At 41.8% G+C, this 15,601-nt stretch overlaps 1 protein-coding gene across 2 annotated transcripts; it reads right to left on the bottom strand.

The window, feature by feature from the left end:
* Positions 1-3,088: 3,088 nt before the first annotated feature.
* On the bottom strand, positions 3,089-9,810 carry zbtb22a (zinc finger and BTB domain containing 22a). 2 transcript variants are annotated; one of them, XM_046858735.1, is made up of 4 exons: positions 9,440-9,810; positions 8,948-9,147; positions 6,632-7,247; positions 3,089-6,428 (listed from the first exon to the last, which is right to left on the bottom strand). In XM_046858735.1, exons 2-4 carry the CDS (start codon positions 9,140-9,142, stop codon positions 5,527-5,529), a joined length of 1,713 nt encoding a protein of 570 aa, XP_046714691.1. In that variant the 5' UTR covers positions 9,143-9,147; positions 9,440-9,810; the 3' UTR covers positions 3,089-5,526. The 2 variants fall into 2 exon arrangements, with proteins under 2 accessions (XP_046714691.1, XP_046714690.1); XM_046858734.1 differs by having other exon boundaries at positions 9,543-9,810.
* Between the last annotated feature and the right edge of the window lie 5,791 nt (positions 9,811-15,601).

Genomic DNA, 15,601 nt, shown 5'->3' with positions numbered 1-15,601 from the left:
GTTCTTTCCCAAACTGTTATCACAAAGCTGAAGGCACACAGTTGTATAGGAAGTGCTTGGATGCAGTAGCATGACATTTTCCCTTCACTTGAACTAGGAGACCCGAACCTGTTCCAGCATAGCAGTGCCAACTCCATGAAGATATGCTCTGCATGGGTTGGAGTGGAAGATCTCCTGCTTTAGAGCTGAACTGGAATGCTGGCTGCACTCCAGGCCTCCTCACCTCACCTATATCAGTACTTGATTTTACTAACAAATCTCCAGAAGTTCACTCCAAAATCTAGTGGGAGGGATTATAAGAGCAAATTGGGACTAAATGCAGAATGTCCCGCTCAGAAAGGACATTTGATTCTAATGACTAGGTGACCCAATAATTTTGGTAATATAGTGTATGTGTTAAGTAAAAATAAAGTGATGGACATCTCAAACTGTAAGTGGAAATTTCTAGTTGAACAGGTGGACAGCAGGGTGTTGAGATGATGCGAACCAAAAATGCCAGTTAGAACATTTTTTAGCATGCTTTTGTAGCTTTGACAAGTAGGAGGGACTGGCCATGTTCCTAAAAACGCCTAGCAGGTTTTTCATAGATGAGACACAGCCTCACATCCTGTCACTGTCAGATTCTTCTCCCATTATGTGGTGAACCATTTGGATTATTAAATGTTTTGTTCAACACTCTTCTTTTGTTCTCCAAAATACAAAGTCGACGTTCGAAAATGTGTTTTTGCCACTTTATAAATGTAATAAATCCATGAGTTTTAGTGTTCCATGCCCTTTATATTCAATAATACCTCCTTAATTCCTTCTTTCTCTCTCTCTATAGATAGTACAATTGAGCGAGTGCTGATGCTCTGTGGTGCTGCTTTGGCTGGTCTGATGTTTATCATGGCTACAGTAGCTGCAGGTCGAGCGATCGCCCATCGAGCCTGGCAGGCAGGAAGAGACTCGGTCCTGAGAAACTCACAAGAAGCTGTGATCTCGGCGGTTTTGTGAAATGAGATCCACACATTGGACGAGATCCAAATAAAAGGTTGCCAAGACTGTATAAGATGATGTTCATCAGATCCTCTAATAAATTAAAATGTTTACATTTTGCTTACATTATGAATGGATGTAAAATTGAAAAGAGGTTGTATAAAAAAGGAGGGTTTTTATGAGATACTGTCCTTTTGGTAGTTTTATATATTACCCATGATGCCTTTTAGCAACCACCTGAAAGTGGTGCAGTGGGATTTCTCCTTTGCTTCATCTCTACCTAAAGAGAGAGATGCAGCGGTGCTTTAATCCCTCTATCGGTACACATCTCACAAAACGTCAAATGTCCACAGTTTGTATTCCGTATTGCTTTAAGTCCAGTGTTTAAAGACTTGTTTGAGGAAGAACTTGCAATGCAGAAGTCTCTTTAAACTTAAACACACACATGCAAATAGTAAAAATGGTTCCTTCTGTTCCTCCTGTTCTATTAAAAAGCTGCTAATAAGGAAGTGCGTCTGGTGGTTCTGTCGAAAAATGTTTCAATCCCAGTCTAGACTTCTGACGTTTGTGCGGTTTAAAGGAGGAAATGGAGTTACGACTCTACTATGACGTATTGTATGTGATCCAGTCATGTGTCAATGAATGAATGAGTAAACAACTGAATGAGTAAACAAGCGAATGTCTAAATATGTGAATGCATGAATGAGTAAAATAGTGAGTAAGTGAACGAATGAATGATGGAATAGGTGCACGAGTGAAGGACTGAATAAGCGAATGCACAAACGAGTGAAATTATGAATGAGTGAAAATGTGGAAGATTTCAGACACACATGAATCTTGTTCATTAAAGGTCGTGTTATTTCGATATCTCCAGCCAATCACTTGCTACTTCAAATCTGATCTAATCTGGTCATTGTTGATCGGCGTTGTGTCAGTGGTGAGTTAACAAGTCAAATGTTTCCAAATATTAATAATAACATATATAATAATAACCATATTATTATTATCATTATTATTAAAAATAAACATAGAATACAGATGCACCCCACTTTACGAACATTCATTTTACAAACTTTCGCAAACAAACCTGTCCTCAAAGTGAAATTTGGTCGGAGTCGAAACAATTCTAAACGGAGGAGAGCCGCTGCGAGCTAATCGCCGACCGTAACCAGTCTACATGATGAACACTGGACTCAGGCCAATACATTTTTGTAAGTGATTTTTTTTTTTTTTTGTATACAGTATTTTGGTTAGTTTCAGTATATTTTATTGTTTATTTGAGAGTATTTATAGCTCTTACATCATTAAAAGATCCGCGTAGTCAATAACAAACACAGTAACAACTTACGAACAAGTTCATGGTACGAACGCTAGTTCGGGACGTAAATCGTTCGTAAGGTGGGGAGGGTCCCAGCTCTGTGGTTGTCATGGTAACAAGCTAGTGTTACTTAGCTGTATATGATTAGCGCCATTATCCTCTTACACAAATATTTAATAATCAATATAAAGCATTTTAGAGCACACATTTGCAATATTAGAAATCTGAGAGAAACAGTAACCAGTCTGTAAAAGAATAAAAGGTGACCAACATTTTCCACAGAATCATCTATTTAGCATGATCTGTTACTACAGGGATCTCTGAGTATATATATATGTATATATACATATACACATTATATTTTATATTCTTCAGGAGTTTGGAAGTAGAATTAAGTGTTCAGATGCTAATAAGGCAATGTATAACATGTTTCTGTAAAATATGTAAAATATGATTGTAAATGATAAATATTAATGAGCTTGGGTTTGTGCTAATAAAATAATTGAAGTAAAATGGAGCTTTAATTATTAAAGATCAACAGAGTTTATATTCGCTCCTTCACCTGCATCTTCTCTCTGTCCTGAAGATGCAGAAAAGATTCTTTCCCTCTGACTTGTTACAAAATGCTGAAACTGGTGACCAAAACTTTAACAGAAACTGGTCATGCACAGTATACACTATACAAGTCCCTGTGAAACATTATTACAACCCGTAAAGGGTGACTTTCTGTCCAGTTAGAACCCAGAAATGAACAATCCTGTGGGAATGAGAAGAATGAAACCCGTTGGAGGAACATTTTGTTGATTGTGGATGTTTATTCAGTGTGTAATCAAGCACTCGTGTGTACAAGCAAATTCATTACGTGACAAGTCATTAATAAATTGAAGTCCTCCATTTCATCCTGTTCTGGCTCTGAAAGTGGAGCCCATGATGAACTTCCAGAACTATGCCTGGATTGGGATGGTTTGGGGGGGAAACCTTGCATGTTCTTCATCAGGTCGGTTCTGGTGTCTGCTTTGTACAGTTATTTACACTTCGTATCTGGACGGTAACTGGACCGTCAGCATGACCAATGTCCCATGCGATGAAGTCCAGAAACTCATTCTAAACACTGACTATACCCTGGACCCTCATATGAAGATATCAAAACAAACAGCAGGGAATGTTTTATGTTTTGGGTTAAACAACAAATCTCTGTAAATAAAATCATCAGTTATGCCATTATACTCTTCATATTTCCTCTTGGGTTCCTCAGCCAAATCACATCCCACACTGGCCATCGTTGCTCAAGAAGCCATTTTACTCACTTTTATTTACATATAATCTCTACACTTGGCTCCTATTGCTTTATTAAATCTCTACCCTGTGTTCCATCAATCAACATCAAACAGCTTCCATTAAAAAAAGAAAGAGCAATCTTACACCATTGCTGGTTTTGCATCAGAACATTGATGAGCTACTGAATATCATCAGTGTATAAATATAAATAAATAAGTAAAATCACAAAATGAGACCATCGGTGATGCATTGGGGTGCTCAGAATAAAAGGTTCTACAGATTCCTGCTGCAAATACGGTGGTAACCGGATATGACACCACGCACCAATGCTAAAATACACCATGTTCAATGTTTAGACCGCTTCGGATTTTATGGTGATCTGATATGGTTTTGAAAACGTGTTGTATAAAATGAGATGATGGGTCAAACCCTCAGCAAGTAAAATCAGCACATCCTCATTTTTTTATTTAAGAGGTTATACCAGGGCGTGTCTTCATGTGATATGAATTTTAAGACCCTTATCAAAAGCGACATACAGCTGAGAATTAAAGGCCCTGCTCAAGGGCCAGTCAGTGGTAGCTTGGTGGTGCTGAGATTTTATACTCATGGCCTTCTAATCAGAAGTCCAACAATGACTAAAAGTGACATGAAGTCCAGTCCGAAGGTGACGTCTCTGATGCTTTAGCCGTTGTTCGAGGCTAAAATCTCTACCAGCACCTCAAATAAATCAATCTTTTTATAACAAATATACACTTGTCTAATGTTAGAGAAGATATGATTTTATTCCATAATAATACACTTTAAATGTTCCCATTTACTGTAAGCACCAGCTTATCCAATCTAGAACTGGGGGAGGTAAAGGGGGTGGGGCTTCAATCGTGTATCGGCTAACATAAGTGAGTTCTAATTAACTCCTAATAAGTCATTCAAGATGCATATATTGATCGTCTCTTCAGTTGTTTTATTAGTAATAAAACAAGAAGACTGCATTTTGGCATATTTTGGAGTATTACCTCAGACTAGCGCACTCAAAACACGGCAGATCTGGTTATACAGGCGTAAAATTTGACGTAAAAAGATAAATGTTTCTATACACACACTCACAAATGTTAAAAAGTAGTTTCCTTAAAAACAAGCAAACAAAAAAGTTGTATTCATCTCAAAACTTGCACCACCATGTTGGTACATTATGTATTGTAATGTGAGCGACATGTCTTTATTCTGTCATACAACTGAACAGTGGATGGTTTAAGGGCCTTGTTCAGGGGCCCAGGAGTGGCAGCTTGGTGAGGCTGGGATTTGAACTCTGATCTAAAGTCTAACGCCTTAAGCAGTAAGCTAGCACTAATGTTCCTTCCAGTTCCTTCCTTCACGGCGCTCACACTCACCCACACCCGAGTTTCATTTGTCGGGTTAATTAACTACTATACAACGGGAACGTGTTTATAATAATCCGGTGGTCTAATTAGTGATCGCTTGCATTTCATTATTGACCCACTCACAGTGAGAAAGCACAAAAAATCCACTTTACATGTTTCAAAAACAGAAAAGAAATCGCCATTAAAATAAAAATTAGAACTCGCTCTTAAAAAAAGTAATTAAATTGAAAAGTAAAACACGAAAACCACAGCAGTAGATACAACAGATACACTGTTCCCGATCTCCTCAGGAACCCTGATGATGGATGAAGCACTCAGCAGGGATTTCTTTTAAAGCCTAAAACTGCACAATAAATTATATTTTAAAAAAATGTTCTCGAACCTGGACCTTAAAGGATATGATGTGTAAAGTCTTTAGAAGTTTCTTCTGCGGGGTCAAGATAGGACTCGATCGATCACAAACACTGATGGAGATTTGAAAAAGAGCAGCTGATGTTGTCTTGCACTGCTGGACTATGAAGCCATGAAGATGTTTCATCACATCTACAGGATCACATAATTTTATTATCGATATGATCAAGTGTAGCTGCCTCCATCTTCCTCCTTGAGAACGTGATCCAATTGAACTCCATCATGCTCCGCTTGCTCCATCTTTACCTGTCCCTCACCAGGGAAACCCTCGTACTCCATCTCCGTCTCGTCCTGTCCGGACTCGTCGGCGCAAGCTGACCTGCTGGCGAGGTGTTGGCAGCGCGCCTGGTGTTTGAGGAAACTGTCCCTCCAGATGATCTTCTTGCCGCAGAAGGAGCACTCGTAAGGTCGCAAAGCGCCGTGTGTCTTTACGTGCTTGGTCAGGTGGTGCTTCATCTTGAAACTCTTGGCGCAGACGGGGCAGGCGAAGGGGCGCAGGTTCAGGTGCTGCATCTTGACGTGGCGGTCTCGCATGCTCTTCAGGGTAAAGGCTTTACCGCAGTGGCAGAAGTGCACTTTGCCTGCATAGGGTGTGAGGGAGGGCGGAGACGAGGAGGAGGGCACGGGAGAGGAGGAAGGGGGGACAGACGGGGATGAGAGGGCACCTGATGTCCACGAAAGCTCTGAAGGCCCTAGCACAAAGTCCACTCCACCTCCAGCATTTCCAGGAGACACAGGAAGCAAAGGCCTCTGAGAAACCTGTCCAGTCCCGTCCTCGATCTCGTCATAGGTCTCTCCCTCAAATCCTCCCTCTGCAAATCGTCCGAAGTCCACTTCCTCAACGTCCTTGTCGCCATCCTCCATTAACTTTGCGCACTGCTCCGTCGGCCAATCGGCTGCCGGCTGCCACTGAGCGCGTGCAGAAAGGGAACAGTGAGCAGAAACCAGCACTTCCTGTGCGTCCTGAGCTGCCGGCAGAAACCCTTCGTCCTGATCTTTGCCCCTTTCTTTACCCTCTCCCCCCGTCTCTCCCTCCTTTTTAAGAGTTGCCCCTGAGCCACAGCCTCCTGAAGGAGAAGAGCAGAAGAGACTGTAAAAACACATACACAACAACGAACACACACACTCTCGCGGTGCAGAAAATGTCTGATCCGCTCTGAAGGAGAAAGAAAGCACAAAGACAGAGAGCGAGAGAAAGAGAGAGAGTGCGAGCTCCCCCTGGTGGACAGGAGTTAAAGTTAAACAGCAGTGATGCAGACGCTCCACTCACCGGCCCGTCGCTCCTCATCCTCCAACTCCGATTCCTCCCCCACACCTTCATCTGCCTCCATCCACCTCTCCCCTCGCCTCCTGTCATCCTCGTCCACCTCCCTGTTATCCCGGAGACGAGAGCGCATCCAGTTGCGTTTTTCGTTCGCAGCCTCAGGGCTACATGGCCGCTCTAATTCCCCAGATGGGGGAGACTCTGCTCTGTGCTGGGGTGGCAGAAACAATCTGGATTTGCCCCATTTGCCCTGCTGGGGCACTTGCTGTGGCCTTCTCCAGGTGGCCAGAGGTGGAAGAGTGGCACATTCTACTCCAAGGGGCTTCTTCTGCTCGTCGGTTTCGGCCAGGCAGCAATCCGAACTGCTGGGGCTTTGGTGCCTAGAGTTGCCGGACTCTACACCCGAGCTGGCTTGGGTCAAAGATCGTGATCTCTTAAGGATATCTGTGCACTTGTCCACGATGTGCCACATCTGCAGGAAGCTGGCCACTGTGACGTAGTTGACAATGTCATCACGCACGATGCTCAGCTGGCCCGTGTAGGCTGAATTCAGGACGCTTTCGAAGGCCAGAGGGTCCATGACAGACGGTAGAGACACCGTGCTCACGTTCTTCAGCAGCACCTGAGGGGACACGCAGAGAACGGCCTGGATTTAAGCTGCCTGCTTGGGCTTTTCCAATTTTGGCAGCACTGAGACAAGAAAATGTGATTGAATTCAAGGGGATTTTGGTGTTTTGAAATGTTGTTTATGGGAATAAACAAGTACATTGAATTTGAAAAAAAATATTTATGTGAAACAAATGCCTGAGTGCAAAAGTATTCACTCCCCCTTCAGATTCAACCAGGAGGTCATTAAACCTAACCCCAATGTATTTTTTTTGGGCTGGGTGGCAGTACGGGTGGGGGTGAATAGGTGGCTGGATTGGGGGAACTGGGTGAAGGGACGAGGGGGGAACTGGCTGGAGGGACGAGGGGAACTGGCTGGAGGGACGAGGGGAACTGGCTGGAGGGACGAGGTGGGGAAACTGGCTGGAGGGACGGGGGACTGGCTGGAGGGACAAAGGCGGGGGTCGGGGATTGGCTGGAGGGACGAGGGACGAGGGGGCTGGGGGACTGGCTGAAGTAACATTATTTGTAACATTATGATCCATCATGCTTACGCCAAACACAAGGTGGAGGCTTTTTATTAGTTTCCAAGATAATAAAGAAAACAGTGGGGTGCAGGCAAAATTTCTCCTACAAAGGCTTACAGTAATTGAACAGCCTTCCAATTTGTGTTCGGGACTCAGGCACAGTCTCAGTGTACAAGTCTGGGCTGAAAACAGAGAATGTGATTGAAAATGTGATTGAATTCAAGGGGATTTTGGTGTTTTGAAATGTTGTTTACAGGAATAAACTACTACATTGAATTTTTAAAAAAATATTTATGTGAAACAAATGCCTGAGTGCAAAAGTATTCACTGAAGATTCAACCAGGAGGTCATTAAACCTTACAGTAATTAAACAGCCTTCCAATTAGTGTTTGAGACTCAGGCACAGTCTCAGTGTACAAGTCTGGGCTAAAAACAAAGTAAGTAAGTGTTTCTTATGCAAAAGAGCAGATCTGGAGGGATCATGTATATAGAGTGTTTGGTGAACTGGGGTATTTGTATGTTGTCGTTCCCTCACTCTCTTAAGTTCACTCAGGTTTGTTGATGGTGGTGTGGTGGGTCGTCTCTTATCCCAGAGATCCCTCATGTCTGTGTTACCTTCTGGATTTCGTTTTTAGTTCTGCTCCCAGAGCGAGTCTTGCAGGAGTCCCTACTTACACCCTGATCACACTGTACAGTGTCTTTAAACATTAAGGAAACAATGAGAAAACATAACAATCCTTTCTCTCTCTCTCTTTCTGTGTGTCGAATCATCTCGACACCCGATCAAGTTCTCTTCAATTGGAGACCACTCTGTGTGAGGATGGTTCCACATCAACAGCCTAAAGATTATCGAGCAACTCAAGAACTTGAAGATACATTTGGACTGGAATTAATATCAACAGTCTGCTACAATGGTTCAGGACTACAATTTCTGCATTTAATCACCTGACACTGAAACAGTACACCAGTGGTGGAACTGTAAATGATGGATATTTGGTGATGAGGATGGGTTCATTTTTGAGGCTGATTCCTCAAGAAGTCACATGGAGGGTTTCCTTTACCACTGGCTTATAATTAAAAGGAAAAAAACAAAACATTGGCGCTATACATCTTTATAGCTGCCGTATCTCTGAATAGAACAGAACAGGAGGGATTGTGTGTGGATGTAGGAGTGGGATGAGATACACACCTGGTCGTGAAAGTACGGCGAGGATGCCGCCAGCACACACCGATGCGCCCTGAACACTTGCCCCTGAACCTGGATGGACAGATCACACAGACGTCCTTCCTCTCGCTGGCGGTTCAGGTTGTCCAGCACTTGTGCTCGCACGTTGGGGAAACACACCTGGACCACTGCCGCACTGCTGCTCAGGGTCTTATCCATCGCTCCTAAAGGACATGGACACACACACACACAGCTACAAGAGACTCTTCACTTCACTCTTCACTAAAAAACAAGTAGAAGTACACGCACGCGCGCACACACACACACACACACACACACTATCTGGAAAGACAGGAAAAATAAGGTATGCTTCCTAACTAACTAGCATATTAAATGTTAAATATCTTTACAGCTATATTGTAAATTATGTGTTATATTTGCCACACAAACAGGAAACGATATCAAACCGAAAGTATCGCCGTATCGCGGCCCAAACACAGGCTGAATCCCAAATACCTCTTTATTGTACAGAGAGTGCACTGTGACGGAGTGCACGTGCCGCTGTCTCACACCCTCAGTAGTGCTCTTGTGTAGGGAGTGAGAAGGTGAAGTTACTCACCTACAGGATGTAGAGGACAGGAGTAGCGGGGTGGGAAATACAGGGTAGGGGGGGGTTAAAAGGGTAAATATGGAGCGGTGGGGCAGATATTCAGCTGCTCTCCTGCTGACTCTCGGGTGGAACGCGAGCTCTTCTCCTACGCGATCTCTACGAGCTTCTCCATTTTTTAACGTCGTCTTCAGCTTCAGCTTCCTCCTTCTTCTTCTTCTTCTTGTTATTCGACGCCTGCTGATGCACTTCCTGCTTCCTAGTCGTCTTCTTCTTTTTCGGTGTGTTTTTTTTTTTTCTCGATGTTGTTCAGTTTAACGCGCAACACCGCCACCTACAGACCTGAAGTGTGAAGTGAAACTATTATTTACTTTATTAGATCATTGCAGAAGACAAAAGATGGATGGATGGATGGATGGATGGATGGATGGATAGATAGATAGATAGATAGATAGATAGATAGATAGATAGATAGATAGATAGATAGATAGATAGATAGATAGATAGATGAGTGATAGACAAGATGCTTTTTGTTGCAATAAATAATTAAAATTTGGTAATTAGCATATAGTTGCATGTTTCTTTTACAGTATAATGATATCTTGATTATTGTTATGCAATCATTTCTGGCATAAATTCCATTGGAAACTTTGGAACTGGAAGAGTGAAGGATGGTGTAGAAGTCCATAAAATTAGGTACATTAATAAAAACTTGTGAACAAATTATGTGACACTACAGAGGCAAAACACACACATGGCTAATCTTGCTAACCCATTTTCCCGATCCATCATGTACAAAGATCTGCCTCCTGACACGCCTGTCCTTCAAAAGCCTCCAGCACAAGGCTGAATGTAGTTAATATGTGTCCAGATGAACGCAGCCGAGTCGTATTTCCATTCAAACACGATCAATATGTAGTCAATCATTGCTGCCTTTCGACTTGCTGACCTCCATTTATCACAACAAATGTGAGGAAGAGGAAGAACCTCGATGGGCTGAAGGTTCTTGCACATCACTTTCAAGTGTAGATCAGTATTTCTATTAATTAGTGCTTAAATTATTGCAGATACAAATGTTTTTCTGTAGGAACCAGAGCTCAAGTGACTGAGATGCACACAATCTGATTTCCCTGAAGCTCTTCTGGTCTCTCTGAACACTAAAGCCTCCACATCCTCCACCTTTTCACCATCTCATTCACCCTTTCACCATCTCCACCATCTCCTTCACCTTTTTCCACAGCTTCTCACCATCTCCTTTACCTTTTCTTACAGCTTCTCACCATCTCCTTTACCTTTTCTTACAGCTTCTCACCATCTCCTTAACCTTTTTCTACAGCTTTTTACCATCTCCACCAACTCCTTCACTTTGGAAGTAGAAATCTGAAGTAATCCTTTCAGTTTGCTGTACAGATCCTCCTGTAGTGCTCAAACTACAGACTAAGCACTTTGCACAGTTGCACAAGTGTAAGATCTCAAGCGTCCTGCTACAGAGCCCTGATCTCAACCCTTTAGAACACCTTGAACACCTTGAACAACTTAAGTGAACACCTCACCTACACCTGACTTTACTAACACCCTTGTGGCTGAATTAATCTTGACAAATCTCCATAAAATCTAGTGGAACATCTCCCCAGAAGAGTGAAGGGAAATATAAGAGCTAATTGGGACTAAATGTCTGCAATGCTCCAAAATCTCATACCACATTAATGACCAGGTGACCCAAAACTTTTGGTAATATAATGTATATAAACTGCGATTTTTCTCTCAGCAAACCAAAGCATCATCGATTACATTCTAAATGCTGGTCATGGATGGGTCAGTCTTGTCTTATCCAAACATTGTCACTGCTAGGGACTGTGCTGCCCCCTGATGCCCCCCTGAGCATCCATCAAAGGCCTGGGAAACTGCAAGGTGATGAAAAGCGTGGGAACGATCTGAGCGTATAAATGAAGTCCACATTGGATGCAGTAAGTGCACACGTCCTAGGCGACTCATCATGCTCCCTTGGTGGTATCTCAGTGTACTTCTCCTGAACCCGGCTCTCGGGTTTCCGCTCTCGGCTGACCCCGACGGCTCTAACAGCACGAAGTAAGACTATGGATTGGATGAATTGTAGCCAGAATCTGAGATGTTTAAAATAAGACTCGAGATGTGTTTTTCTGGTCTTTCAGAGAACATTACTCTGTTTTTGATCCTGCTGACTTGGGAAACAACACGATGCCTAGAAGGTGAGAAGCTTCTGGTTCATATGTATAGGATTTTTTCAGACAAAGGTTTAACATGATTATCAAATGATTCGGGGGTTTTCTTGGGAATGTCTGAGGACAGCCGTACCAACCAGAACTCATGAGTTCTTAATCCTCTCTTCATAGTTCTACCATTTCATTAGTGAATGTGAATAAATTCTTGTTTTTGTTTTTTTAGTGACTGTAACAACAGCCCACTGCATTGCATTACGGTACTGTAAAGTGCTGCGTGACGCTAAATTATCAACTGTAATTTGTTAATAATTTAACAAAATGATCACCATTCTTTAAGACTCCTGGCTAGGCCATGTCTCGCCTTACTAGATTTACAAAGTACGATGGGGTCATCAGAACACATCTCAATTAATGTTGTGGATATTTAAAACACAGATCAGCAGAACATTATGACCACCTGCCTGATATTGTGTTGGTCTCCTTTTGCTGCTAAAACAGTCCTGACCCATCGAGCATCAACAGCATGAACTTCTTCAGCAGTTTGAGCTACAGGAGCTCATCTGTTGGATCAGAACCACACGGACCAGCCTTCGCTCTTAACGTGTATCAGTGATCCTCGTCCCCCACCACCCTGTCGCCGGTTCACCACTGATCCCACAAGAGCTGCAGTTTTGGAGATGCTCTGCCCCAGTCGTCTAGACGTCTCAATTTGTCAAACTCGCTCAAATCCTCACCCCTTTTTCCTGCTTCTAACATCAACTTCGAGGACAAAATGTTAAAATTTAGGATTTATTTATAGAAAATGCCGGACGACTCACAGGCTCACAGGCTGAAGGTCACTGATATACTGATACACACAACAATACATTCAGTCATATTATGGGTTTGATGTTTTGACTTATTGTGTGTGTGTGTGTGTGTGTGTGTGTGTGTGTGTGTGAGTGTAAGAGAGAGAGAGAATGTGTGTATTAAAATGCATGTATTTAAAATAAAAGCTTGCTTAATGCCTGTAGAGAAGCTGTTGCTATAGAAACGATGACGTATCAGGACTGCCGCTACACATTCTGACCAATCACCATCCACTATCCAGAGCTCACTATCACCGTGGTGGACGAAGTTCCTTAATAATAGACGTGTAGATAAACGATTCGGTTTAGTTAGTAGCTGTTTAACACGCAATAACATGTAACTATGATTTCAGACTGAAATGATTCGTTTGTTCGTTCTTGTTTTTCAGAGGTTTTGTTCGTCATCATCCTATGTAAGTGTTCTCATTTTATATTTATATTTTCTTTTTAACCCCGTGTAGAGTCCGTGTCCTGTCCTGCATTTGGCTGCTGTCTCACAGTAATCTGCAGGATCTGACTGTCTGGTGTTGAATATGAACTTTATTACATTTGTACATATGGAAGAGTATTTACATAAATACATAATATTGTCCCCAATTCCCTCTGGGCGCTAGGATCTGGTTACCTACGATGAGCAAACATCGGCTCGATGGAAGTCTGCGGCCCGGCGACATGGCGGCAGGAGATACCTCGAGCCCTTTTTCTCCTGGGAAGAAATGAGGAGCAGAAAGGAGAAGAGAATCATTAACCGTTCCCTACAGCATCGTTATTCAGCACCGCGTTTGAGAAGACGATTGTAACGTTTTTTTCTAATCATTTTTTTTTTTCTCTTTCACGATTGTATGGTGCATAAATGAATTTTAACACATTTACAAATTGTTTGTGTTTTTTTTTTTACCTCAACATCCTCATCTCATTTACAATAATTAGCATAACAATCACAAAGCTTGCGTTCACTCTCAGCTACAACAAAAAAAACATTTTGGTTAGTTGATTGGTTGATTGGGTGGAATGAAAACCTCCACCCACACCAGCACTTTGTGGGAAAAATGAATGGACATGATCAAACCACGACCTTCAGTAGAAATGCACCATAATGAGGGACATGGAAGACTTCAATGAAGTTTATTATACTGTAGCATAGTAATGAAAAAATGCATGGAGTACATTGAGAATAATTTGTACTTCACCCTAAATGGAGTTTCACTTTAAATGTAAATTGTGTATAGAAATTGAGAGATGGTCCTTGATGTCCTCCTGCTGCTGTGCCCATGGTATTGTTATGTGTGATTGGTATTTTGGAACCTCCCATTCCACAGTCTCCATTTCCTGTTCCAGAGCTCCACTCTTGAAGATGTTCCACTAGATTTTGTGGAGATTTGTAGAGATTAATTGAGACACAAGGGTGTAAGTAAAGTCAGGTAGTGATGTAGGTGAATTGAGGAGGCCTGGGGTCCAGTCAGTGTTTACATTCATCCCAGTAGGGTTGGAGATCAACCCATGGAAAGCAGATCTTAATGGAGTTGGCTTTGTGCACAGGGGCATTGTCATGATGGAACAGGGTTGGGTCTCCTAGTTGAAGCGAAAGGAAAATTTGCTGCCCTGACATCCATATACAATTGTGTTCCTCCAACATTCAAAGTTTCTTCCTTGTTCCTCGTATAATATAATGTACACTAGAACACTGTTACTTTGAGATCATATATAAAGTGTCCTGGAAAAAAGGTTTTTAAATTACAGGTTGTTTGTTCTCATATGATTTGAAAGCAGGACTCTGACAATGGTTAACACATGTTAGAGTCAGACCCTCCTGAGATGTACCCAGGGCACTTCAGAGTTCCATCAGTTTATTAAATGAAAGACTGCAGAAATTAAAAAAATCTAAGAAAATCAAGGAGTATGAAGTAAGAAAAAATATAAAAGCAAGAATCTACAATGCAAAACAGGGAGAAAAAACTCCACATTTTCCTCAGAAACTTAAGAACTCTCAAAAGCAATGATAACCCCAAAGGGCAAAATGAGACAGAGATGGAGATACATGGAAACAATATCACAATATAAAGGTCACACAACATTGAGAATCAAGCAGATAACTACCTCACAGGAGGAGCTTAAACACACACACACACACACACACACACACACACACACACACACACACACACACACAATTACTCACAGGTGGAAAGGATTAACGTAAAATCACAGGAGTAAAAACAATATGTGGAAAATGGGGACATCTGCTGGACAAAAGGGAGAAACACAAGGCAAAGCATGTACATATAAAGGACTGTAGCCATAATAAAAAAGTGTACTTTTAATATTTTATATTATTGGATCATATTTTTGGATTAACACCTGAATACATTTTAGTATTTAAACGTCAGTGCCACGACTGATAAAAAAGACGATTAAAGCCACATGTTGAGCTGCTGGACTGCTTTACATTTCTTTGCAAATTCTGAACTACCGAAGGTCTAAAACATGCACTGCAGTCTATTTTTATTATGAAAACATGTGGCCAGAAATTTCACCAGATGTTCAACTTCCATCAGTCCCAAATTTGAGCATGAATAAGATTCCCAAATTTAACAAAAAAAAAATTTACATTAAGAAAATTAAAGTCTTCATGGAAAACTAAGCTTTCAAGACCAGAGTTGTGCTGCTAAAAAGTAGACTTTATTACAGAAAAATAAGTCATTAAATGAAAAGTCATTAACAAACGTGGACTTTGCAGCATCTAATATGACATTTTTAACATTTACTTGACCTTCACTTTTTCTGTTTTTTTTTTTTTTATGTCAAACTCCTCTCTCATTCACCACCCAAATCTTTTCTTCAAACTGGCCACCTGGGTTTCTTCTCACTTTTGGAATGTAACGTTGGTGTCTTTCCTCATTTTTTTAACAAACTCCTCTGGTTCAAAGATGTTTTTAGAGCTTGACTAAGAGCAGACACTATGCTCGTGCACTGAGACACCTGGATGCTGTGAGGGCTCACTATAAGTTTCACTCGCTTAGAC

Source organism: Silurus meridionalis, chromosome 10 (genome assembly GCF_014805685.1).
Source record: "Silurus meridionalis isolate SWU-2019-XX chromosome 10, ASM1480568v1, whole genome shotgun sequence".
Lineage (NCBI taxonomy): Eukaryota > Metazoa > Chordata > Actinopteri > Siluriformes > Siluridae > Silurus > Silurus meridionalis.
The sequence above is the reverse complement of the archived record's forward strand: the minus strand, read 5'-3'. Positions and strand labels throughout refer to the sequence as shown.